At 42.2% G+C, this 27,821-nt stretch overlaps 1 protein-coding gene across 4 annotated transcripts in view; it reads right to left on the reverse strand.

Annotated features, from left to right (window-relative positions):
* ddx19a (DEAD-box helicase 19a) overlaps nucleotides 1-27,821 on the reverse strand; it is a 43,024-nt gene extending 15,203 nt beyond the window's left edge. Inside the window, exons 1-6 of one of the 4 annotated variants that reach the window (XM_059952332.1) lie at nucleotides 27,709-27,821; nucleotides 24,547-24,598; nucleotides 16,731-16,829; nucleotides 14,511-14,646; nucleotides 3,146-3,238; nucleotides 2,485-2,587 (exon numbers count right to left, since the gene is read on the reverse strand). In XM_059952332.1, coding sequence (XP_059808315.1) covers nucleotides 2,485-2,587; nucleotides 3,146-3,238; nucleotides 14,511-14,646; nucleotides 16,731-16,829; nucleotides 24,547-24,598; nucleotides 27,709-27,765 — 540 coding nt within the window. In that variant the 5' untranslated portion in view covers nucleotides 27,766-27,821. The other 3 variants (XM_059952333.1, XM_059952334.1, XM_059952335.1) reach the window with 3 other exon arrangements.

Genomic DNA, 27,821 nt, shown 5'->3' on the forward strand with positions numbered 1-27,821 from the left:
TCACCCTTACCAATCAAGAACCTATCAACCTCCACTTTAAATGACTACAGCCACCTGTGGCAAAGAATTCCACAGATTCGCCATCCTCTGGCTAAAAACAATCCTCATTTCTGTTCCTAAGGGAGTCTGTGCCCTCTGGTCATAGACTCTCCCACTATAGGAAACCTCATTTCTACATCCACTATATCTAAGCTCTTGAATTTTCAGTAGGTTTCAATGAGATCCCCCCCCCCCATTCCTCTAAAACCCAGAGCGATAAAATGCTCTTTGTACATTAACCCTTTCGCTCCTGGAATTATTCTCCTCTCTGGACCCTCTCTAATGCCAGCACACCCTGTCTTAGATATGGGGCCCAGAACTACTCACAATACTCCAAATGTGATCTGACCAATGCCTCATAAAGCACTATATCTTTTCTTTTATTTTTTAGTCCTCTAGAAATTGCACTGTCCTTCCTCACTTCTGACTCAACCTAGAAGTTCATTTTCAGGAAATCCTGCACGAGAACTTCCTCTGAACTGTGAATTTGCTCCCCATTTAGAAAATTATTTCCACCTTCATTCCATCAACCAAAGTAAATTCAAGGCTACATGGCTGCTCAAAGTGACATACAAGTACCTGGATAATAAATTTATTTTGATTTTGTGTTTATCAATGCTCACAACAAAACAGACAGAATCCAGGAAAAACCAAACAAACTACTTAATAGTAAAGAAAAAGTTTTGAATATGATCAGCACCGTTTATGATTTCAGGATATTGTGTCAAACAAAGAGCTTCACAACAAATTCATGTAAAGCAAGCTCCCACAAAGAGCAGTTTGCTCAGATTCAGGTTCAAGGGTATTTATCACATGTGCAGTGAAATGTGTCATTTGCATTAACAACCAACACGCTGTGCTGGGGGCGGCCCACAAGTGCCACCACACACTCCAGCACCAACACAATATGTCCACAATGCTCAGCTGAACACAGAAAACAACAACAAAAAAACAGTACTGGTTGTGTATTTAATATTTCAATAATATTTGATTATTCTTAGTATTGTGTGCGTGTGTTCGCGCACATACATACATACTTTGACTAAACACTATGTAAGTAACTCATTGAGGTTTATAAGTATTAATACTTGAATTGCAGATGTCATCACACTACCATGTAATATGTGTGGGCCTCACTTAAAGTAAGCACAAAATTAGACCCGTATTCCCAGAATCCTTTCAATTAGTTTAATGTTTCAAAATTACAAAACGTAAGAGTCCTGAGAAAGGGCCTCAACGCAAAACATCAGATGTTGGAAATCCGCAGCAACACATACAAAATGCTGGAGAAACTCAGCAGGTCAGGCAGCATCAATGAAGAGGGATAAACAGTTGACGTTTCAGGCCAAGATCCCCTCATCAGGACAAGAACAGATAAGAATAGTTACAAATAAGGCTTCAAGTAACCACAGGCTGATGGTTGAGCAGAAATATCATAGTCAGCATGGATGAGATGGGTCAAAGAGCCTGTTCCCTGCAGTTTGTCTGTACAACTAGATCCAAGATAATTTAATGTCATTTCCAGTGCACAAGTGTAACAGAGAATGAAATAATTGTTACTCCATATCTGATGCAGCACAAAAAAATAAAGAACACAATAATAATAAAAAAACAATAAATATAAATCTGTAAAATAGCTTATATGCATAGATTATTTGTATACCAATAAAATGATGTGTCTGTACATAAGGTGACTCTGACAGGAAAGTATAAAGTAGTGGTGGCTATGGCTTGAAAAGGAAGGAGTTAAATGGCTGCCTCCTGTTCACAGGTTGTTAATCACAGGTTGCCTAGGTGCCAGTTTACATTTATGTCTCATTGGCATCAGTCCACATGGGAAGAAAACGTAACAGCTCTTCCCACTGTGGAACTAATCTGACAGACAAGGTGACACGGTAGTGTAGCAGTAAGTGCAACGCTTTCCAGCAGCTGCCTGTAAGATCTGAGTTTATATCTTCTCCCCATGACGGACGGGTTTCCTCTGAGTGCTCTGGTTCCCTCCCACAAAGACATACGGTTAGGGTTTGTGAATTTGGGCAAACTATGTTGGCACCAGAAGTGTGGCAACACTTGCAAGCTGCCCAGCCCCATCTTCGTTGATTTGATACAAATCGACACATTTCACTAAATGTTTTGACGTACATGTGATAAATAAAGCTAACCCGTGAAAACAGAGCAAACAAAACTAGGTTCTCCCATTACACATAAAGAAATGTGGATGACTGAAGTGTAAAGTACAGTGGTGCTAGAAAGTTTGTGAACCCTGTAGAATGTTCTCTAGCTCTGCATAAGTATGACCTAAAATGTGATCAGATCTTCATGCAAGTCCTAAAACTAGGTAAAGAGAACCCAATTAAATAAATAACACAATAAAACATTATGTTGGCAGCCTATGCCCAGTAGGGGTGATGGGCTTAATACAGGACAAATATTGCACTGTTGTACCTGTGGATGTCTTTGTGTAAGATCCACGCGACTGAGCATAGCCAGGACAAAGGCCGCTGTCTTCCCAGTACCCGACTGAGACTGCGCAATCAGATTCTGTGGGCTGCAGAGAGAACGTGAACACAAGGAGTTGATATCACAAAGAAATCAGGAGGTTGCCTGCATTAGAGGGCATGTGTAGTAACGAGAGGTTGGACAAACTTGGGTTTTCTCTGGAGTAGCAGAGGCTGAGGGGAGATCTAATAGACATTTATAAGATTATGAGAGACATAGACAGAGTATCTTTTTCCCAGGGTTGAAATGTCTAATACCAGAGGTCATGCATTTAAAGTGAGGGGAGTAATTTCAAAGGAGATGGAGGGGGCGTTTTTTTTTTAAACAGAGTGTGGCGAGTGCCTGAAATGCACTGCCTGGGATGGTGATAGAGTCCGACAAATTAGAGATTTTTAATGTATGTTTACGTAGGCATTGAATATGAGAGAAATGGAAGAATATGGACATTGTGTAAGTAGAAGGGATGTTGCTGGCCATTTGATTACTAATTTAATTGGTCTCTTTCTGTGCTATACTGTTCTATATACATCAGGTAAAATAAGTAATCGTATTTTAAATGATCAGCTGCACATTATAACACGATTTAACATTAGTGGAATAAACATACGGCTCTGCAAGCATCATGGGTAATGCTGTCTCCTGGATCTTTGAAGGTCTGTTAAATCCCATTCCATATACACCTTGCAGAAGTTCCTTCTTCCTATAATGAGAGAAAACAAAAACAGACCATAAGACACAGGAGCAAAATTAGGCCATTCCATCACGACTAACTAATTATCCATCCACGTTCTCCTGCCTTCTCCCTGTAACCTTTGATGCCCTGACTAATCAATAATCTATCAACCTATTCTTTAAATATATCCAATGACTTGGCCTCCAGAGCCATCTGTGGTAATCGATTCCACAGATTCATCATCCACTGGCTAAAGAAATTCCTCCTCATCTTTGTTCTAGATGAACATCCCTCAATTCTGAGGCCGTGCCCTCTGGTCCTAGGCTCAGCCACTATAAGAAACAGTTGGTCCACATCCACTCTATCAAGGCCTTTCAATATTTGACACATTTCAATAAGATCCGCATTTGTTCTTCCAGACTCAGAGCCATCAAATGCTCCTCATACATTAAACCTTTCATTTCCAAGATCACTCTCCTGAACCTCCTCTGGACCTTCTCAAAATGCCAGCATTTCTCTGTGGCCCAAAACTGCTCACAATCACCCATGTGGTCAAACCAATACCTAATCAAGCCTCAGCAAAACATCCTAGTCAACTCTAAAATATCCTCACAAAAATTTTTTCTATTACTCACTTTCTCTTTTAATTAAACTAGCTGCTATTCCTGGTGCCCGCTGGAAAACGAATCTCAGCGTTGTATATGGTGACATACACTCAGTGGCAACTTTATTAGCTACATACTCTACCTAATAGACACATGGCCACTGAGTGGATATTCATGGTCTGCTGCTGTAGCCCACATACTTCAAGGTTTGAATGTTGTGCATTCAGAGTTGCTTTTCTACACACCATTTTAATGTTGCTTTCATGTCAGCTGGAACCAGTCTGGCCATTCTCCTCCGACCTCTCTCATTAACAAAGTGTTTTCATTCACTCACTGTAAACTCTAGAGACTTGTGTATGAAAATCCCAGATCAGCAGTTTCTGAGATACTCAAACCACGTCATCTGGAACCAACAAACATCCCATCGTCAGTCACTAAAATCACATTACTTCCCCATTCTGATGTTTGGTGTCAACAACAACTGAACCTCTTAACTATGTCTGCATGCTTTCATGCAATAAGTGGCTGATTAGATATTTGCAATAACAAGCAGGTACACAGGTGTGTACCTAATAATGTAGCCACTGAGTGCATACATACTTTGATAGCAAAATTACTTTGAACTCAATTTTCCTTCCTTTGTGGAAATATTACTCTCACCTCATCTCTCTGCACTCCCAATCTACAGGGTAGACATGCTGGATTATCCCCACGCTGTTATTGCAAGCTGATCAGGGAACAGTGCACAGACAATTCTGTAATTTATTTCCAATTTACAGATTTAATCAGGTTGACTATCAAGCGTGCACACTGGTTATTATTCAAGATATCACACAAGACAGTTTTCCTAAAAAATGTGGAAACATCTTCAAAGTTCCTTCTGTGGCAAAAATGCAATGTCTCACCATGCTGAAATTAATTTGCTAATTATAAACCTACTCTGTGAGATTATTACACAATAAATACACCAACATGTCAAGTTAAATGTCAGAGCCACCTAATTTAATGAAGAGCTTTCTCATGGCTCGTCACTTTTTATTTGTGTTTATTTATTTATTGACTGATTGACCATAGAACCTTCTTCCAGCTGACTTCAGACTCTCAACACATGCCTTCTGGCAAACTCTAGCTGAGATTTCATGTGAGTTTTTTCCAACAGTGGCTTTCTCTTTGCCACTCTCCAATAAAGTGTGACTTGTGAAGCACCCGGGCAACAGTTGTTTGCGCAGTCTCTCCCATCTCAGCCACAGAAGCTTGTAACTCCTCCAGAGATGTCATAGGGTGGCCTCCCTCACTCGCCCCCTTCTTGCATGGTCACAGTTTTTGAGGGCAGCCTGCTCTAGGCAGATTTACAGCTGTGTCATATTCTTTCCATTTCTTGATGATTGACTTAACTGTACACCAAGGGATATTCAGTGACTTGGAAATTTTCTTGTATCCATCTCCTGACTTGTGCTTTTCAATAACCTTTTTGTGGAGTTGCTTGAAGTGTGCTTTTGTCTTTGTGGTGTAGTTTTTGCCAGGATACTGACTCACCAGCAGTTGGACCTTCCAGATATAGGTGTATTTTTACTACAATCAATTCAAACACGGGTCTCCAAAACCAGATCTCCATTTAACTAATTATGTGACTTCTAAAACCAACTGGCTGCACCAGTGATGATTTGGTGAGTCATATTAAAAGGGATGAATGCTTATGCAATCAATTATTTTGTGTTCCATATTTGTAATTAATTTACTTTGTAGAGATCTGTTTTCACTTTGCTGTTGACCAGAGTCAAAAAAGCCAAATTAAATTCACTGTGATTCAATGTTGTCAAACAATAAAACATGAAAACTTCCAAAGGGGGGGGGGGGGGGCGCAGAATAATTTTTATAGGCATTGTATATAACAGGGTGTCTAAGACTTTTGCACAGTACTATATTTGTCAACTTGGAGCAGAGAGTGAGTTTTTAAATCTGTCAGGAGCAAAGGATGTTGGGAACCGAGTAAGGGGAGCCAAGGGCTAGGGTTGGCGCGAGTGCACACACACCCAACCCTGAAACACTAGGCAAAGCAATTTGTTTCCAAATCAATACAGAATGTCTCTCTGGTGCTTCCTACTCCCTCCCCGTCCTTCCCCTTTTCCCAACCATGATTCCCCTCTCCCCGCCTCCTTCCCACTCTCAGTCCACAATAGAAACCCATATCAGAAATATGAAATTTGTTTTTGTTGCAGCAGCAGTACAGTGCAATACATAAAATTACTACAGTACTGTGCAAAAGCTATAGATATATGCACCCAAGCCTTTTGCACAGTACATATAAACTATCTTAACTATTTACATTTACTGATTTTTCTCAAAGTTCAAAGTAAAATTTATCAGAGCACAAACATGCCACCACATACAACTGAGATTCTTCTTCTGTGGGCATACTTAGCAAATCTATAGAACAGTAACTGTAAACAGGATCAAATGCAAATGCAGATACAAATAAATAGCAATAAATAACAAGCATGAAATAACAAAATAAAAGAGTCCTTAAATGAGTGTAATTGTCCTCTTTTGTTCAAGAGACTAATGGTTAAGGGATAGTAACTGTTCTTGAGCCTGGTGTTGAGAGTCCTGAAGCTCCTGTACCTTCTTCCTGATGGCACCAGTGAGAAAAGAGCATTGCCTGGGTGGTGAGGATCTTTGATGATGGATGGATGCTGCTTTTCTTTGGCAACATTTCATGTAGATGTGCTCAATGGTTGGGAGGGTTTTACCCATGATATACTGGGCCATAACCACTACCTTTTGTAGGATTATCCACCCAAAGGCATTGGTGATGCCATACCAGGCCGTAATGCAGCCAGTCAGCACACTTTCCACCACACATCGAGAGAAGCTTTCCAAGATTTTTGATTTCATGCCTAATCAAGGAGGTAGATGCGCTGTTGTGCTTTCTTCACAATTATATTTATATGATGGGTCCAGGACAAGTCCTCTGAGATAGTGACACTGAGGAATTTAAAGTTACTGACCCTCTCTACCACTGATGATTACTGGCTCAAGGACTTCTGGTTTCTGTCTCCTGACGTCTACGATCAGTTCCTTGGTCTTACTGACATTGAATGAGAGGTTGTTGTTATTACACCACTCAGCCAAATTTTCAATCTCCCTCCTGCATGCTGATTCATCACCTCATCTGATACAGCCCACAACAGTGGTGTCATCAGCAAACTTGTAGATGGTGTGAGAGCTGTACTTAGCCACACAGTCATAGCTGTAAAGCGAGTAGAGCAGGGGGCCAAGTAAACATCGCTGCGGTGCTCCTGTACTGATGAGGATTGTGGAGGAGATGTTTTTACCAATCCAAACTGACTGGGGTCTACAAGTGAGGAAATACAGAATCCAATTGCACAAGAGGGTTTTGAGTCCTAGGTTTTGAAGTTTACTGATTAGCTTTGAGGGGTTGATGATGTTAAATGCCGAGCTGTAATTGATAAAGAGCATCCTAATGTATGCATCATTGCTGTTCAGATGTTGCAGGGTTGTGAGAAAACAACAAGATAGTATCTGCTATAGACCTGTTGCTTCAGTAAGCAAATTGGAGCAGATCCAAGTCGCCACTCAGACAGGAGCTGATATGCTTCAACACCGGCCTTTCAAAACACTTCATCACCGTGGATGTAGGTGCCCAAGACAATAATCATTTAGACAGGTTACCATGCTCTCCTTGGGCACCAGTACGACTGGAACCTGCTTGAAGCTGGTGGGTACCACGCAGTGTCGGAGTGAGAGATTAAAGGTATCTGTGAACACACCAGCCAGTGTGTCGGCACATGGGGGTGCACTATGGTTCCGCCCTGTTCCGGTGATCAAAGCGAGCACAGAAGGCATTGAGCTCATCTGGAAGCAAAACTCCACTGTCCCTTATGTCAGAAGATTTAACTTTTGTAGGAGGTTATGGCATTCAAACCCTACCACAACTGTCGAGCATCCCTCATTGGTTCCAGTCAAATCCAGAGTCCCCATTTTGCCCGTGAGATGGCTTTCCAGAAATCACACCTGCACCTCTTGAACATTTTTGATCTCCAAACTTGAATGTCTCTGATCTGGTTCTCAGCAGATTTCAGATTTCCTTGTTCATCCAGGGCTTGTGATTGGGGAAATCCCTGAACGATTTTGTGGGGACACACTCATCCACAGCTATTTCAATAGTCTGTAACAACCCTGGTGCAGAAGTTTTGAACACAGCCTAGTCCACTGACTCAAGGCAATCCTGTAACTGTTCCTCTGGCTCCCGCAACCACCTCTCTGAAGTCTTGTTCTTTAAGCTCTGTCTGTATGCAGGTAGCAGATGTACGGCCAGATGTACCGACTTGCCAAAATGCGATCTCAGGAAGGAACGAAAGGCATTACCTGTAGTGTAGCAGTGGTCCAGTGTGTTGGGACCTCTGGTGCAAAAGGTTACCTGCTGGTGATAACTGTGCAGGGTTTTCTTCAAACAGGCCTGGTTAAAGTCATCAACTAAAATTTAAAATGTATCAGGCTGAGCTGTTTCTTGTTTACAGACAACATAGTGCAGTTTTGCGAATATTTACTTATAACCAGTTGCTGGTGGTATGTAAACTGCAGTAATTATTATTGTGTTATATATCTTATTGTGTATTTTGTGCAATATCAGATCAGAGTAACAACTCATTTGTTCTCCTTTACACTTATGTACAGGAAATGACATTTAACAATCCCATTTTACAAACTCTTATATCTTACACTGTGCTACTGTCACAAAACAAATTTCCTGGCGTATGGAATGAAGGAAACACAACTACACTGTTATCACACCCAGGAGAGAAATGATGGTCAACAGAAATGCCTTAGCCCAACGATCATGTAACTGCGATATTTCAAAATAGTCACAAAAGTGATGACTCATTCAAGACTGTTTATGTCTTTGATGGAGGCTGGACTGCTGCCAGTGACGCAATGGGCAGTTTTGACTACCCGTTGTCGAGCCTGCCTGTCTGCCGTTATGTTAAGGTGAGAAGACAAATGTAAGAAAAGTGCTGATTCAAGAATGAGGCAATGATGAGTAATACTCTGAAAACAGGGCCAGATTAATAACAGATCAAAGACAGTAAAAAAGCTTTTATTTGCCACGTGTGCATCAAAACACAGTGAAATAAATTGTTTGCGTCAACGACCGACACAGTCTGATGATGTGCTGGGGGCAGCCTGCAGGTAACTCCGGGTTTCCGTAGCATGTCAACAACTTACTAAACCTAACCTGTACATTTTTTAGAACATGGGAGGAAACCAAAACACTGAGAGGAAACGGGGACAACGTACAAACCCCTTACAGACAACAGCAGGAATTGCTGGTGACATTAAGCATTGTGCTAACGGCAATGTTACCGCACCACTTTTATCTTTGGAGAGTGGACAGTACGGTGTTAATTACACTTAAAGGATTAGATTAAGTTAGGGGTTCCCAACCTGGGTTCCACGGATCCCTTGGAATTGGGTCCAGGGTGTAAAGGTCGGAAATCCTGGTTTATGTGTTTGTGTTTGGTCCTGCACTGAAACTCTGCCAGCTTTCTCTTGTCCCCTGGAAAGAGGGAGGAAGCATTTTTAAAGACCATGAAGCTGAAGCAAAGCAGGTTACTTGTTGGACACTGGCCAATGTTACACTGATGCGATAAAATCCAGGAGATGCCCCATTAAGGCACCTGGATATGTAGCTAGAGGCAGAGTCTATGCTGGCAAGTGAAACTGACGGACTTGGTCTACGGCACCATGGAAGCATGGCGGCTCACATAACACTATTACTGCTCAGGGCAGAGTTTAAACATCAATTCTGACATCACCTGTAATGAGTCTGTACGACCTTCCCGCAACTGCGTGGGTGTTCCCCGGTTCCCTCCTAAAGTCCAAGACACACTGGTTAGCAAGTTAATTGGTCATTGCAAATTGTTCCGTGATTAGGCTGGGGTGAAATCGGGAGTTACTGGGCGACGCAGCTCGAAGGGCCTATTCCATGCTGCGTCTCTAAATTAAAAAAATAAAATTTCCTATATTCATTGGTGAAATTTAAGGTTTGACCAATAATGGATTGGGATGGTATGATAACATAATGGTTAGTGAAATGCTATTACAGCACCAGCAACCCAGGGAACTGGGTATATGTCACCCCCCACCCCACACCCCGCTAATGCGAGACACTGCATGAGCTCCACAGCACCATCAGTGACTTTCAAATCAAACCCCTGCATGGGATTGCAGGTGTTTTTAACCTCGCAAACCTAAAGACAACCCTGCCTAAATTCCACCAGCAGGTTGATTTTGCTACCAGAGGTGAAAATACACCTGACCTGCTTTACACAGACATACCAGCTGTCTATAAAGCAGTCCCTCGACCCCACATCGTCTCAGATCACTTATCTGTGAAGTTAATTCCAGCAAACAGGTCTGAGCAGTTCTAAAGGTGGTGAAAACCTGGCCCAAGGGTGCATTCTCTGCACTGTAGCACTGCTCCGATAAATACAAACTTAAGAATGTTCAGGAAGGTTGTTACTAATGGCAAGCATGTTAACATCAAGGAATATGTGGATTCTGCACAGTTCACTGTTAATTAAAGAATTCATTCCAAAGGACATTTTCTATAGAGCTGTGATCTACCTGCTTCTCATTTTAATCAAATGCATGCATGTATACAGGTAAATGAAACAACCTTCAAGGACCAAGGTGTAAAACATATATCACATACACAATAATAATAACAGATAATAAATATATTCTGCAGATTTATGTTTACAGAGAGCATATACTATACAACATTTAACTAAATATACAACACAATAATGGTACTGGGACTATATTAAATAATGTGTATTGGGTAATAGCAGTGTGTTCAGATGTCTCCTAGCCTTTGGCAAGAAGCTGTTATCCAGCCTAACACGCCTTGTTTGTATCCTGTGGTTCCTTCTGCCTAATGGTTGTAAGTCAAAGAGATTGTAGGACAGATTGGAGGGGTCCTTGATGATGTGGAACATGCCATGAATGCAGACCTTCTGTAGTCTGCCCTAAATGGTGCAGTGGGGAGGGGGAAGCGGAGGGAAGAAGGATCCTTGATGATTCGTTCAGCAGGCCTCACAACTGAATACAGGGTCTTGTGGTCCAATTCCCATATCAGAGTTTGATATGCTCTTGATGGTGTTCCAGAAGAATGTGCTAAGAATGGGGGTGGGGAGTTTCCCTCACCTCAATCTCCTCAGGAAGTGGAGGAACTACTGTGCCTTCTTGACCACAGAGCTGGTACAGAGGGACCAGGTGAGATCACCTGTGATGTATACTCCAAGAAATTCAGTGTTCCTGACTCTCTTCATGGAGAAGCCGTTGATGTACAGTAGGGAGGAGCCAGCTACACCTTCCTGAACAGAATCAATTTCAACATCAGATTCCACCCTACCCCCATCTTTAATCTGCTGCTTTTTCCCTTCTTTACAGTGGGGATAATCTCCTCTACCGATTAAATGCTCCCTATAGCATCCATCTTAAATAACCTCTGAAAACCAAGATTAGTCACTTCGGGCAGATGGGGCTTGTCAGCTGTGGTTGGCAGTTCATCTAGGAGCAGGAAAACTCTAATCTCAGATTTCCGTTGCCTTGCGGCTATAATCACTCATGGGGAAGGGTCCCAAAGTAAATCCTGAGGAAAGATCAGGAGCTGGAGTGCCTACAGAGTTCAATACTGACTGTAAACATACACGTTGCTGCTGGTGTCTCTGCATTCCTTTGGATTCAACAGCTGCATGGAGAGGGTGAGCCTGCTTCTAGGGAACAATTTGCTCTTCATATCGTACTGTCCTGGCTTTCATATAGTCAGCTAGAATGCAACAACCATGGCTAACCAGTGGAGGCCTCATTCCCTGCACATCACATCCAGCAGAGTTGTACTTCTAACTGGGCCATACAAACCAATAAACTAGGAGTTTACAGGTGTAACTCTGCCAGTTTGAAAAATTCTTTTGCAACAATTTGGAACCATCCAAGTTGTTTTGTAAGATGACTGTGTTTTTATGATTAGAGGAGCAAAGTGCACTGGTTTACAAGAGGCTTGTATCAAACCATTCATTAGAGTTCCACAGCTCTCTCACAGGCTGCATCTTTCACTATGAATGGCTGATGAAGCATCTTCAATTACATCAGAATCAGGTTTATCATATGTCATGAAATTTGTTTTGTGCATTAGTACAGTGCAGTGCATAAAATATACTATAAATTACAATAAGAAATAAAAACATTATACAAGCAGTGCAAAAAGAGAGGAAAAATACTAAAGTAATGTTCATGGGTTTACTTCACAATCAGTAATCCGATGGCAGAGGGGAAGCTGTTCAAAAAAATTTGAGTGTGGGTCTTCAAGCTTCTGTACTTCCTCCTTGATGGTAGAAATAAGAAGAAGGCCCCTAATGATGATGCCTTTTTGAAGCATTGCTTTTCGAAGATGTCCTTGATGCTGGCGAGGCTAGTGCCCATGATGGAGCTTGCTGAGTTTACAACCCTCTGCAGCTTTTCCCAATCCTGCAGAGTGGATCACCACACTGTGATACAACCAGTTAGAATGCAAATGTAGACATTTGCTGGAATCTTTGATGACCCTACCAAATCTCCTCAAACTCCTAATGAAATATAGCATGCCTTCTTCATAAATGCATCGATATGTTGGGCCCAGGACAGTTCTTCAAAAACGTTGACACCAGGAACTTGAAACTGCTCAGCCATTCCACTGCTGACCCCTTGATGAGGAAAGGTGTGTCTTCCCTTGACCTCCATTTCCCGAAATCCTCAATCAATTATTTGGTCTTACATACACTGAGTGCAAGGCTGTTGTGGCAACACCACTCAACAGGTCCTGTATATCTCCTTGTCACCATCTGAAATTCTGCTGACAATGTTTTAAGTGAGAGTTCTTCTTAGCTGTAGATTAAATGTGACAAAGTGTGGGACTCTGGGACTAAAATCAACCAGAAGCACCAGGCACAAAAACCTTGAAAGCATAAAAGCATACAGTCATGGTCAAGACGTTCATTTATTGTTCAGACCAAACATCAGAATGGAGAAGCAATGTGATCTAAGTGATTTTGACAGTGGAATGATTGTTGGCTCGAGACAGGATGGTTTGAGTATCTCAGGAACTGATCTCCTGGGATTTTAGAAACATAGAAAACCTACAGCACAATACAGGCCCTTCGGCCCACAATGCTGTGCCGAACATGAACTTACATTAGAAATTACCTAGGGTTACCCATAGCTCTCTATTTTTCTAAGCTCCATGTACCTATCCAGGAGTCTCTTAAAAGACCCTACTGTATCTGCCTCCACCACCGTCGCCAGCAGCCCATTGCACGCACTCACCTCTCTCTGAGTAAAAAACTTACCCGATATCTCCTCTGTACCTACTTCCAAACACCTTAAAACTGGGCCCTGAAGTTCATGTCAACAACTTCCATAGTTTCTGCACTCTAATATCCCTAGAGCTGTGGCAAAATCTTACTTTAAGTTAATTTATGTGAAGTGGGTATCACTAGCCAGACCAACATGTAATGCTTGTCTCTTTGCTGTCATGCATAATTCTCAGAAGTTTACAGAGAATGTTGCAAAAAACAAAATGAAACATCCAGTGAGTAGCAGACCGGCAGGAAAAAATTGCTTGTTAATGAGAGAGGTGAGAGGAGAATGGGGAGACTGGTTCCAGCTTACAGGAAGGCAACAATAACTCAAATGACAACGTGTTACAACAGTGATTTGCAGAATAGCACCTCTGAACGCATGACACATCAAACCTTGAGTGGTTGGGCTACAGCAACAGAAGACCATGAACATACGCTCAGCAGTTACTTGTACATTGCGTTTTTTTAGGATTGTTTTTATTTATATAGTACTATGCAAAAGTCACAGGCACATATACATAGCCAGGGTGCCTTAGACTTTCATACAGTACTGCAGATATTATGTATTGCACTGTAAACTAATTTCATGACATATGTGAATGCTGATGAACCTGATTCTGATCTGGGTCTCTATTGTGGACTGAGAGTGGGAAGCGGACAGGGAGAGAGGAATCATGGGTAGGGAAAGGGGAGCGAGAGGGAAGCACCAGAGAGACATTCTGTAATGATCAATAACCAATTGTTTGGAATCAAATGACCTTGCCTGGTGTCTCAGGGCTGGATGTGTCTGCACCCACACCACCCCTGCCCCTGGCACTCCTGCTCTTCCACCTGTCCCACACCCCTCCCACAATGCTCCACCCTCGTCATTCCTGGCATCCTTTGCTCCTGCCAGATTTACAAACTTGCACTCTACTCCACATTGATAAGCACAATACTGTGTAAAAGTTGGAGGCACACTATCTATATACATGTGCCTACGATGTTTGTGCAGTATTGCATTTATTGTACTTCTTTATGCTGCATCGGATCCGGACTAACAATCATTTCATTCTCCTTTACACTTACGTACTGAAAAATGACTATGAACGATCATGAATATTGAATAAATTGTGTCGAATTTCAATCAGTGTGGTGAAAAAACAAACCACCTCAGCAAACATTAAAAGGAGGCACAGTAAGTAGTTGTTTGGCTACACAAAGCTCAATCAAATATATGCTTTATCTCATTGACAGCAATGACAGGAACAGTAGCATAGAGGTAAAACTTACAAATGGAGCTCTTCAAATGACTTCACTGAGTAGAGTGGAGAATTTGGGTCTCTCTGCAGCACTTCCACCTGGTGTGACGACTGAACCAAGTTACTACGAATGAGTTTATTCAACAAGGACTGGGCAGCCTTGTCCTCTGCAAAAGCAGAAGTTAAAATAGTCACCAGATAGGAAACAGAGCACTACTTCAATAATACTCCCTTTAAAAGAAATGCTAAAAAATTGAAAAGTAGCTTTATTTATCAGACATACATCAAAAAATACAGTGAAATGCATCATCTGCGTCAATGACCAACACAACTTGCTAACACTTACATCTTTGGAACATGGATGGATACAGGAGCACCCAGAGAAAACCCATCTGATTACGGGGAGAATGTATACACATTTCTTACAAACAGCTTTCAAACCTAATCTACTGATCACTAGGTGATGGCCACAAGTCTGGCTGTGAGAGGAGGAGGGGTGCGCATGGGGCTAGGAATCCCCATCCCATAAAAACACAGAGCCACAGAAACGGCAACAAAAGCTCCAAAGACCTCATGCCTAGGAGAGGAAGATGGGCTACACCTGGAGACAACGTGAAAGACTGGCCCAGCACAGAGGACAGTTGTGAGCTGCTGTCGGTGGTCTATGTTCCAGCAGGGGTAATAGGCTTAAGAAGTTCACCTGATCACTAGTGCAAATGTCTTAGGCACTTATTTAAGACTTTGGCACAGAACTATAGCAATTTCATGTATTGCACTGTACTGCTGTCGCAAAACAAAAAATTGTGACATACGTGAATGCTGATGAACCTGATTCTGATATGGGTCTCTATTGTGGACTGAGAGTGGGAAGGGAACAGGGAGAGGGGAGGGAACAAGAAGCACCAGAGAGACATTCAGTAATGATCAATAAACCAATTAGAAACATAGAAACCCTACAGCACAATACAGGCACTATGGCCCACAAAGCTGTGCCAAACATGCCCTTACCACTGAAATTACCTAGGGTTACCCATAGCCCTCTATTTTTCTGAGCTCCATGTACCTGTCTAGGAGTCTCTTAAAAGACCCTATCGTATCCACCTCCACCACTGTCACCAGCAGCCCATTCCACGCACTCACCACTCTCTGCATAAAAAATTTACCCTTGACATCTCCTCTGTACCTACTTCCAGCACCTCAAAGCTGTGCCCTCTTGTGCTTGCCATTTCAGCCCTGGGAAAAAGCCCCTTACTATCCACACGATCAATGCCTCTCATCATCTTATACACCTCTATCAGGTCACCTCTCATCCTCTGTCACTCTAAGGAGAAAAGGCCGCGTTCACTCAACCTTTTCTCATATGGCACGCTCCCCAATCCAGGCAACGTCTTTGTAAATCTCCTCTGCACCCTTTCTATGGTTTCCACATCCTTCCTGTAGTAAGGTGACCAGAACTGAGCACAGTACTTCAGGTGGGGTCTGACCAGGGTCCTATTTAGCTGTAATACCTGTTGGCTCTTAAACTCAATCCCACGGTTGATGAAGGCCAATGCACCATATGCTTTCTTAACCACAGAGTCAACCTGCACAGCAGCTCTGAATGTCCTATGGACTCGGACCCCAAGATCCCTCTGATCCTCCACACTGCCAAGAGTCTTACTATATTATATTATATATATATATATATTACTATATATCTTACTATACTATATTCTGCCATCATATTTGACCTTCCAAAATGAACCACCTCACACTAGTTTAAACTCTCAATAGCCTTAGCAAATCTCCCTGCCAGGATTCAAGTGCAACCCATCCTTTTTGTACATTGTTAATTCCAATTATTTGCAATCAAATTAGTTTGCCTGGTGCGTCAGGGCTGGATGTGTCTATACAGGCCTCACACCCATCCCTGGCACTCCTTATCTACCACATACCCCACACCCCTCCAGCAGTGTTCTATCCTTGCATCCCTAACATCCTTTGTTCCAGTCAGATTAACAAACTTGCTCTCCGCTCCACATTGACAAATACAGTACTGTGCAAAAGTCTTGACCATTCCAGATATATAATAATGTGCCCAAGACTGTTGCACAGGACTGTACTAAATGCTGGAGGTTGGTCTGGACGATGAACAAGATGAATCACAATACTGCACTTAAAAACCAAACAGCATGTGTCTCTTTTCACTCACCTGTCAGAACATTTGGTTTAAACGTACTTAGATTAGTATAAAATGTAAAATTTAAAATACCTCTGTCATCTTCTTCCGGCTTGGCATTCTCACTGTCACCACTTTTGTCTGGTTTATTGGCTTTGTCCACTTTATCCGAACGATCTTGCTTTACGACTGCTAAAATAGAATTATTGAATAAAATGAAAGCAAAACCTTCCCAGAACATAAACATAATTCAATTATTGTGCATGGCTGATTCCATGGCATTCTGACAATCTTAGTGCATTGATTGAGGACAAGAAGGGGAAGTTGGTCGAGCACAAAGCAGTGTGGGTCAGCAGTGGAAAGGGTGATAAGTTTCAAATTCCTGGATGTCAACATCTCAGAGGACCTACCCTGGGCCCAACACACTGATGCAATCACAAAGTAGGCATGCCTGTGGCTACATTTCATTCAGTGTTTAAGGAGAATTGGTACAAGATCATAAGATACAGGAGCAGAATCAGGCCATTTGGCCCATCAAGTCTGCTCTACCACTTCATCATGGCTGATCCAATTTTCCAGTCAGTCCCAATCTTCTGCCTTCTACCCATATCCCTTCATGCCTTGACCGATCAAGAATCTATCAACCTCTGCCTTAAATATACATAAAGATTTAGCCTGCCCAGCTGCCTGTGGCAAGAATTTCCACAGATTTACCTCTCCCTGGCTAAAGAAATTCTTCCTCATCTCCATTCTAAAAAGATGCACTTTTCTTCTGAGGCTGTGTCCTCTGGTCTTAGACTCTTCCACCGCAGAAAACATCCTCTCCACATCTGCTTTATCAAGACCTTTCACCAATCGATAGGTTTCGTGAGGTCACCCCTCACTCTTTTGAATTCTAGTGAATACAGGCCCAGAGCCATCAAATACTCTTCATATGACAAGCCATTTAATCCTGAAATCATTTTCGTGAACTTTTTAAACTCTCTCGAATTTCTGCACATCCCTTCTGCAATAAGGGGTCCAAAACTGCTCACAGTACTCCATGAGGCCTCACCAGTGCTTTATAAAGTCTCAACATTACTACCTTGCTTTTATATTCTAGTTCTCTTGAAATGGATGCTGACATCACATTTGCCTTCCTCACCAGTCTCAACCTGCAAATTAACCTTTAGGGAATCCTGCACAAGGACTCCCAAGTCCCTTTGTGCCTCAGTTTTTAGTATTTTCTCACCATTTGGAAAATAGTCACCTTTTCATTTCTTCTACCAAAGTGCATGGTCATACACTTCCCTATGCTGTATTCCATCTGCCACTCCTAAACTGCTGAAGTCATTCTGCAGCCTCTCTACTTCCTCAAAAGTACCTGCCCCTCCACCTACCTTCATATCATCTGCAAAGTTTACAAGAAAGCCATCAATTCCATCATCCAAATCACGGACATACAACATAAAAATAATCAGTCACACCAGAGACCCCTGTGGAACACCACTAGTTACTTTCTTTTTCTTTTTCAATCTTTTTATTGAATTTCATATATATAAAAAAAAACATAATATAATAATGAATAGGTTATAAATGCATAAGACTTGAAATTAAATTAATAGTAGGATAACAATATCCTATTAAAATATCAACAGAAAAGCATAGTACATTATCAATCAAGTCTATAGTACTTATATGAAAAAAATAAAAATAATCGTCAAAAGAAAAAGAAAAAATAATAAAAAAACAGGCAATATATATATATATATATATATAAAGAAAAAAAAAGTACTAAACTAAACTAACATGGGCAATACTAACAGTTTATTTGTATATGATAGTGCCAAAAACTCCGGTTAAGTAGTATAAGTAGAGAGAAGGTCTGGAAGAGGCCAAATTAATTCATATGAAAATGTCGAATGAACGGTCCCCAAGTTTCTTCAAATTTAATTGATGAGTCAAAAATAGTGCTTCTAATTTTTTCCAAGCTCAGATAAGAAATAGTTTGAGAGAACCACTGAGACGTGGTAGGAGGATTTACTTCTTTCCAATTTTGTAATATAGACCTTCTAGCCATTAATGTTATAACCACTAATTACTGACAGCCAACCTGAAAAGGCTCCCTTTATCCCCATTCTTCGCTTTCTGCCCATCAACCACTGCTTTATCCATGCTAGAGTCTTTGGTATGTCATGGAAGTCTCTTGGAAATTGCTTCAGATGTATGATGGACAGCATTCTGATTGGTTGCATTGCCGCCTGGTATGGAGGGGCCAATGCGAGGATGGAAAAATGCTGCAGAGTGCTGTAAACACAGCCAGATCCATCATGGGCTCCGGCCTCTCTAGCATTGGGGACATTTTCAAAAAGCAGTATGTCAAGGAGGAGAATTCATCATTAAGGCCCCTCACCATCCGGTACCTGCCCTCTTCCCAATGCTGCCATCAGGAGGGAAGTACAAGAGCCTGAGGACACACACTCAATGATTTAGAAACAGTTTCTTCCCCTCTACTACTAGATTTCTATATGGTCCATGAACCTACCCCACTATTCTTCTTTCACACTAATTATTTATCTAAATTTTTGTCTTGCACTCTACTGCTGCCACAAAACAATAAACTTAATGTCGGTGAAAATAAATCTGACCCTGGTTCCAGTGTCGAGTTTGTTAAAGATCACAGAAGGGTAATGAAGGTTTCATAATTAGAGGTAATTTGGCATCCACAATTTAAAAAAAGTAAAAAACATTGTCAACATGCTCGCTGCCCCAGTCGTAGGGATACCCCATGAGCCTCGGCATCCAACACATCATTCTCCACAATTTCTGATCTCCAAAGGGATTCTACCACCACACATATTTACCTCCCACTTTCCACAGGGATTGCTCCCTCTATGGTTCCCCATCCTTTCGTCTCTCTCTCTCTCCAGGCATGCACTCCTGCAAGTGCTACACCACCCATTCATCTCGTCCCTCATCTCCATTCAGGCCCCAAACTGTCCTTCCAGGTGAGGCAACGCTTCACCTGTGAATCTGCTGGGGTCGTCTATTATGTCCGGCATTCCCGATGCAGCCTCCTCTACATTGGTGAGACCCGTAGCTTCATAGAGCGCCTCCACTCCATCTGCCAAAAGTGGCCCAACTTCCCAGTGGCCAAAAATTTTAATTCCAATTCCCATTCTTGCTTGGACATGTCAGTCCTCCTCTTGTGCCACAATGAGGCCACCTTCAGAGTGGAGGAGCACCACTTTATATTCTGTCTGGGTAGCTTCAACTTGATGGCATAAATTTCTCCTTCTGGCAAAAACATTTTTCTCTGCCCCTTCCCTCCTGTTCTCTTCCACGCTCTGGCCTCTTACCTCTTCTCACCTGCCTATCAACTCCCCCTGGGGCCCCTCCTCCTTCCCTTTCTTTTATGGTCCACTCTCCTCTCCTATCGGATTCCTTCCTCTCCAGCCCTTTACCTTTCCCACCCACCTGGCCTCACTTGTCCCCTACTAAATAGCCCTCTTTCCCCTCCCACCAACTTCTTATTCTGGCATCTTCCCCCTTCCTTTCCAAAACTGAAGAAGGGTGTCAGCCCAAAACATCAACTGTTTACTCTTTTCCATAGACTTGCTGAGTTCCTCCAGAATTCTGTGTGTGTTGATCAGGACACTACAGTTCTCAGATAGAGGAGATTCATGCCATCTGATATTTACATGTAACAGGGGTATAGATTTAAGTCTGACCAAGTATCTATCCAACATCCTGTTTTAGAGAAATTATATTCAACAGTTATGATACGCTACTGTAATGTTCTTTTTGTTTAACAATAACTTTTTTCCATTGTAAGCTTTGTAATGAAGTAACTCCACCATGGACAGTCCCAAGCCCGGCTAAGAAAGGAAGAGGGTTGGGCATGGAGGCTAGCAACTCCATCCCTTCAAAACCCAATGCTAGAGAAAGGCCAACAGAAACTCCAAAGACCTCATCCCTGGGAAAGGAAGGATCTTTGCCTAGAAGACATATGAAGTCATGTGGTGAAGGTGGAAGCTATAGGGCCAATCAACTTTTGGCCCAGGACAGAGGATTCTGGTCAGCTACTGTCGGTGGCCTATGCCCCAGTAGGGGTAATGGGCTTATTAGCTGACTGAATTTGTAAAGAGAAAGTTGCAACTCATTGGTTAAACGATAATGTCCTTGTTATATCTTTAGTGCCCATCTGGGCCCCTCTGTCTGTAAGTTCAACTGCTCTGGAATTTCCCCACCATGAAAAGCATCTGGAAGAGAGGCTGCCTTAAGAAGACAGCATATTATCATAAAGGACTTCTACATTCTGGGCCATGCTCCCTCCTCGGTGCTACCATTGGGCAGAAGATATAGAAGCCAGAAGTCCCATAGCACCAGGTTCAATAAGTTACTTTACTGGGTCTTGAACCAACCTTCACACTCGCAGAGCAATGGAAGACTAGTTATTGTCAGATTGCAACAATTTCTAATTACAATACACCGCAAACAACTTGAGAACTTTTAAGTAGTTAAACTCAGAAATTTGGCTGTGATACATTTAGTTCATTAGCTACACCTGTATACCTGCTTATTAATACAAATATCTAATCATGTGGCAGCAACTCAATGCATAAAAGCATAGTCAAGAGGTTCAGTTGTTAGACCAAACATCAGAATAAGGAAGAAAATGTGATCTAAGTGACTTTGACCATGGAATGATTGTTGGTGCCAAACAGGGTGGTTTGAGTATCTCAGAAACTGCTGATCTCCTGGGGTTTCCACACACAACAGACTCTAATGTTTACAGAGAATGGGGTGAAAAACAAAAAATATCCAGTGAGTGGCAATTCTGTGGGCAAAAGTGCCTTGTTAATGAGAGAGGTCAGAGGAGAATGGCCAGACTGGCACAAGCTGACAGGAAGGTGACAGTAACTCAAATAACCACACGTTACAACAGTGATGTGCAGAAGAGCATCTCTGAATGCACAACACATCGAACCTTGAAGTGGATGAGCTACAGCAGCAGAAGATCCCGCACAAACACTCCATGGCCACTTTATTAGGTACAGGAAGTGCAGTACATAAAAGTGACCACTGAGTGTATAAATCGTGGACACATTGGTAATCATTTTCCAATGTTCTATAGACTCAGGATCAGTTCCTGCTGATTGGAGGGTGGCTAATGTTGTCCCACTTTTCAAGAAAGGAGGGAGAGAGAAAACAGGGAATTATAGACCGGTTAGCTTGACGTCAGTAGTGGGAAAGATGCTGGAGTCAATTATAAAAAAGGAAATTACGACACATTTGGAAAGCAGTAGAAGGATCAGTCCGAGTCAGCATGGATTTACGAAGGGAAAATCATGCTTGACTAATCTTCTGGAGTTTTTTGAGAATGTAACTATGAAAATGGACAAGGGGGAGCCAGTGGATGTAGTGTACCTGAACTTTCAGAAAGCTTTTGATAAAGTCCCACATAGGAGATTAGTGGGCAGAATTAGGGCACATGGTATTGGGGGCAGAGTACTGACATGGATTGAAAATTGGCTGGCTGACAGGAAACAAAGGGTAGCCATTAACGGGTCCCTTTTGGAATGGCAACCTATGACCAATGGGGTACCGCAAGGTTCGCTGCTGGGACCGCAGCTGGTTTACAATATACATTAATGATTTAGATGAAGGGATTAAAAGTAACATTAGCAAATTTGCCCATGACACAAAGCTGGGTGGCAGTGTGAAATGTCAGGAGGATGTTATGAGAACACAGGGTGACTTGGACAGGCTAGGTGAGTGGGCAAATGTATGGCAGATGCAGTTTAATGTGGTTAAATGTGAGGTTATCCACTTTGGTGGCAAGAACAGGAAGGCAGATTACTATCTAAATGGAGTCAAGTTAGGAAAAGGGGAAGTACAACGAGATCTAGGTGTTCTTGTATATAAGTCAACGAAAGCAAGCAGGCAGGTACAGCAGGCAGTGAAAAGAGCCAATGGCATGCTGGCTTTTTATAACAAGAGGAATTGAGTATAGGAGTAAAGAGGTCTTTCTGCAGCTGCACAGGGCCCAGGTGAGACCCCACCTGGAGTATTGTGTGCAGTTTTAGTCTCCAAATTTGAGGGAGGACATTCCCGCTATTGAGGGAGTGCAGCGTAGGTTCACAAGGTTAATTCACGGAATGGCAGGACTGTCACATGTTGAAAGATTGGAGTAACTGGGCTTGTATACACTGGAATTTAGGATGAGGGGGGATATGATTGAAACATATAAGATTATTAAGGGATTGGACACGCTAGAGGTAGGAAGCATGTTCCTGCTGATGGGTGAGTCCAGAACTAAAGGCCACAGTTTAAGAATAAGGGGTAGGCCATTTAGAACAGAGATGTGGAAAAACTTTTTCACCCAGAGAGTGGTGGATATGTGGAATGCTCTGCTCCAGAAGGCAGTGGAGGCCAAGTCTCTGGATGCTTTCAAGAGAGAGTTAGATAGAGCTCTTATAGATAGCGGGGTCAAGGGATATGGGGAAAGGGCAGGAACAGGGTACTGATTGTGTATGATCAGCCAAGATCACAGTGAATGGTGGTGCTGGCTAGAAGGGCTGAATGACCTACTCCTGCACCTACTGTCTATTGTCTATTGAGTGTATAAATTCAATTATTTCTCATGTGATCAGTTGAAATACACAAAAATAGGCTACATTAATTGTTGTATTTAAACTTGTAACAGATTTGATCTAATAATATTGGAGAACGCTTTGGCTCACCATTCTCCTGCTGCCTCTGTGTGCTTAGAAAATCTTAAAAAGTCATGGATACGGCCCAGTCCATCGGAGGTAAAGACTCCCCCACCACCCAGCACATTTACAAGGAGCACTGTCATGGGAAGCAGCATCCATCATCCAGGTCATGCTCCCTTCTCGCCACTACCACCAGAAAGGGTAGTAACTTTTCCTGAGCCTGCTGCTCTGGGACTTGAGGTACAAGGGCCACATCACCGGGTTCAGGAAAAGTTATTAACCCTCAACCACTGGGTAACTTCACTCACCCCAACATGGAAATGTTGCCACAACCTAGCAATTCACTTTTAAGGACTCTGTAACTCGTGTTCTAATAATTATGGCTTATTTATTTATTATTATTATTATTATTTTTCTCCCTTTTCCTATTTGCACAGTTTGTTGTCTTTTGCACATTGGTTGTTTGTCTGCCCCTGTCATGTGTAGTTTTTCACTGATTTTATTGTGTTTATTTCTATTAACTGTGAACATCCACAAGAGAATGAATCTCACTGTTGTACATGGCAATGCTCCCTCTTATTGTTTTTAAACAGCTGTGCGGACCAACCATTGCTCTGAGCAGAAAATACATACACACCCTGAAAACTACACAACAATTTAATTTTTTTCCATAATAGGCACATCAAGCAAACACAAAGCACAACCCACAAGGAAACACGGTCCAGCAATCAAAGCAACTTACAAGCACGATGACAAAAAAAGTTTTGTCTAGATGGTGTTGGCGTTCAGCAGGCTGGCAGCTTATTAACAATGAGCTACCAACTTCCATTCTGTGTTTACTGTTTCAATATGTAACAGTGTTGTAACTTGAAACACTGACAATGTAAATACATCAAAGCTCTAAAATGTCTCAAAGTAAAGGTTGTGGGATGTTTATTATTTAGAAAATTTATGGATTATATTCATGAACACATCATTAATCACAGGGCATTTTGTAATTATATTAACAGATTTCAAAATTATATTAGCATAATTTCAAAATTATTTTAAGATTATTTAAAAGAAAACTCCAGCTGCGCAGCAACAAGGGCTATGAGCATTTCGGTTACTGCTCGACTGCACACCCACGCAGCTTAGAGGGAACATAGTGACATACAAAGATGATAATTCAAAACTTTGAACTTTGAAAAATGCCAAGAGCTGATTCTCACCTTCTTTTGGCTCAGCATTTGAACTTTCTTCTTTCAGTTTCAGGTTGCTCAGCTGCGATTAAAAGAAAAGGTGCTTTGTTTAGAAAATAGGAATGGCAAGCACCCTGAACGTGTAACCGGGAAAGAGCAAGAGGATCAGAGACTGAACAGGATACTCTTTTACTTTACAATCCATAAAAGCAATTCAGATTCAAACTTTTGCCACAGACATCCACCTTTAGAAACTTCCACCAACTGGACATCTCAGCAAACTTCTGATCAGGTCCTTGGTATATCCCCCTCCAGTTTTTCTACTGAACAACTGACTCTCTATCAAGCATTTTGTCATAAAGTTTGAGGCAGTTAGAATAAGGTATTGTTGCAGATGTAAGGGAAAATAAATGGACAATTTAGGGAAAATAATCAGGAGGTAATATTGAGACAAAGGAGACACCTTTTCTTCATTGACAACGGTGCTGGTTTCAATTTTAAAAAAGGGGTATCAAAACAGCAGCAGGCACAAGAAAAACAAGCCATGGAAAGCATGATCATATAATTGTTTAATTATGCTCTCAGCAACCTCAAAAGCAACACAAATGATCAAGTTCTTGTATTTACAGTAGTGCTGCCACAAGGAAGAAACATCCATCAAAGACCCCAACATCCAGACCACGCCCTTTTCTTACAAACACCATCGGGAAGGAGGTACAGAAACCTCAGGTCCCACACAGTTATCACCCCTCAACTATCAGGCTCTTGAACTAGAGGAGATAACTTCATTCACCTCAACTCTGAAATGATTCTATGATCTACGCATTCAAGGACTCTTTACTAGTCATGTTCTGAGTATTTTTTATTTCTACAGTTTGTCTTCTTTTACATATTGGTTGTCTGTCAGTCTTTGTTTTCTTTCAAAACTCTGTTTTTTTTTGCCCTGTAAGTGCCCATAAGAAAGTGAATCTCAAGGTAGTGTCTGGTGACATATACAGAACTTTGAGAATAAGTTTACTTTGAATTGTGAATTCATATAACACCATAACAGTGGAGGAACTTGAATTTGGTTAATTCTGGAATTTACTACTCAGAACAGTAACGATGAACTCAAAACTGTCAAGATGGCTTCAAAAATCAGTCTGGTTTACTAAAGGTCTTTATAAAACAAAATCTGCCATGATTGCTTTCTGAACAATCCCAGCTAATCAACACAGTTGACTTTTCACTTCCATCTCAAATGCCAGTTGGTTCCATTCGAGATGGAACCTGCAAAGATGTCCAGATTATTTAGAAATGTCTTTTCAAATTAATCTTAATTTGTATAACATTTCCATTTATGTCTTTTTGTCCACCTGCATTGTACTTTCCCTGCAACTTTATATTGTGCAGCAAAGTTTTTTCATCTTTGCACTACCGGGAATGTGGAAGTAGTACAAATCCATTTTGTTTGGATGTCACACAAGCAAAAGCTTTTACTCTATCTCAGTACATATCACTGTAATACACCAATTCTCAATTTTACATGTTCTGAGAAAACACCTGAAAGTATCTGATGGAACTTGGCAGGTCAGGCAGCATCTAGAGTGCAATAAACAATTGACATTTTGGGTTGAGACCCCTTAACAGGGCAGAAGCCAGAATAAGGAGGTGGGGGAGGGGAAGGAGTACCATTTAGCAGATGATATGTGAGACCAAGTGAGAGGGAAAGTGGGTGTATAGGGGAGGGGAGATGGAAGTAAGAAGCAGGGAGGTGATAGGTGAAAAGGTAAAGGGCTGAAGGAGGAGTCTGAATGGAGAGGAAAATATACTATGGGAGAAAGGGAAAATCAACTGGCATCAGAGGAAGGTGATGAGCAGATGAGGAGAGGTAAGAGGGGAACTAGAGTGGGGAATGTTAAAAGAGAGAAGGGAGGGGGGAGAAATTACCAGAATCTACAGAAATCAATATTCAGGTTGCCAGGTTGGAGACTATCCAGACAGAATACGAGGTGTTGTTCCTGCAACCTGAGAGTGGCCTCATTGTGGCACCAGAGGGCATGGAACTTCAGTTTGTTCATTTCCATTGATGCTGTCTGACCTACTGAGTTCCTCCAGCACTTTGCACGTGCATTGCTCTGGATTTGCAGAATCTGCACCACCTCTAGTGTTTACAAAAATATCTGATGGCATTTGAAATATTCCTGGTGTAGCCAATGTGAGGAATGTGGTGCCCAACGTTTGCAGCAATTATCTGCACCCTTTATTCAACAGTGGTGCAGAATCTTTTATTTACACACAGGGTTAATCTGACAACTGATATACAGTAGCTCAGTACTGTCTGAATGTCTAGACTGGGAGCTCAAACAAGTAGTGGGGGAATAAATGCATCTAACCCAGACATGGGATTCCCCAGCCCAGGCCAACACAAAAAGCTGGAGATATTCAGCATCTGTAGACAGAGACAGAGCTAATCTTTGTAAAGATTATCTAAAGTATTGACTAGCTCTCTTTTTCCACAGACGCAGCCTGACCTAATGAGTGTTTCTAACATTTCTGTATCTGTGGACAGAATCAACACCGGAGAATTAAAAGGATTTTTAAAAAAAATCGTGTCTGAGAGAGAATCCCAACCCCACCACAGTAGTGCAGGAATATAATTGTAGATCAAAATAAATCCAAGTGAGGACAGGAACTCAAACACTTTGGGGGGAAACCATGCCCCCACCACTATCTGAACCCCCTCCTTATTTGTTCCTTATCCCCACATTCCCTTCTCTTATCTCACTACTACATCTCATCCCCACCATCCTCAAAACACCCTCCGATCCCACTGGAGCTGCCTCCCTCCCCACCCACTTCTGCCCCAAGAACCATACTTCTCGTCTTCCAACAAACCCTCTCAAAAGCCTCCCCAACTCCAACCCCTTCCCAGTCCTCCTCCTCAATCCCAAACCCTTTTAGCCTCCTTCAAATCCTCCCCACTCCATTTATAGCATCATTCCAGCCCCTCCTCTCCTTCTATCGTACTTCCCACCTAATCCTCTTCTTTCCCCCAAACCTCAACCTCGCCCCTCTCCTCTCCCGCGGTTACCATAGTCCCGGTCCCGGTCTCTTCGCCGGGTCGTATCCGGATTCCCTTCCGCCGCCGACCCGACCTCTCGTTCAGCGCCCCGCCACCGCCCTCCAGACCGCTCCCCAGGCCGTACCCACCGACTCGGCTGCCGATTCCTGCAGATCGACCGCCCGCGCCCACGACTCAGCCGCCATCGCTCGCCAGGCCCGAACCGGAAAGGCGGGGGAGCGAAGCAGGCGGTGGACACCAG

Source organism: Hypanus sabinus, chromosome 27 (genome assembly GCF_030144855.1).
Source record: "Hypanus sabinus isolate sHypSab1 chromosome 27, sHypSab1.hap1, whole genome shotgun sequence".
NCBI classification, from domain to species: domain Eukaryota; kingdom Metazoa; phylum Chordata; class Chondrichthyes; order Myliobatiformes; family Dasyatidae; genus Hypanus; species Hypanus sabinus.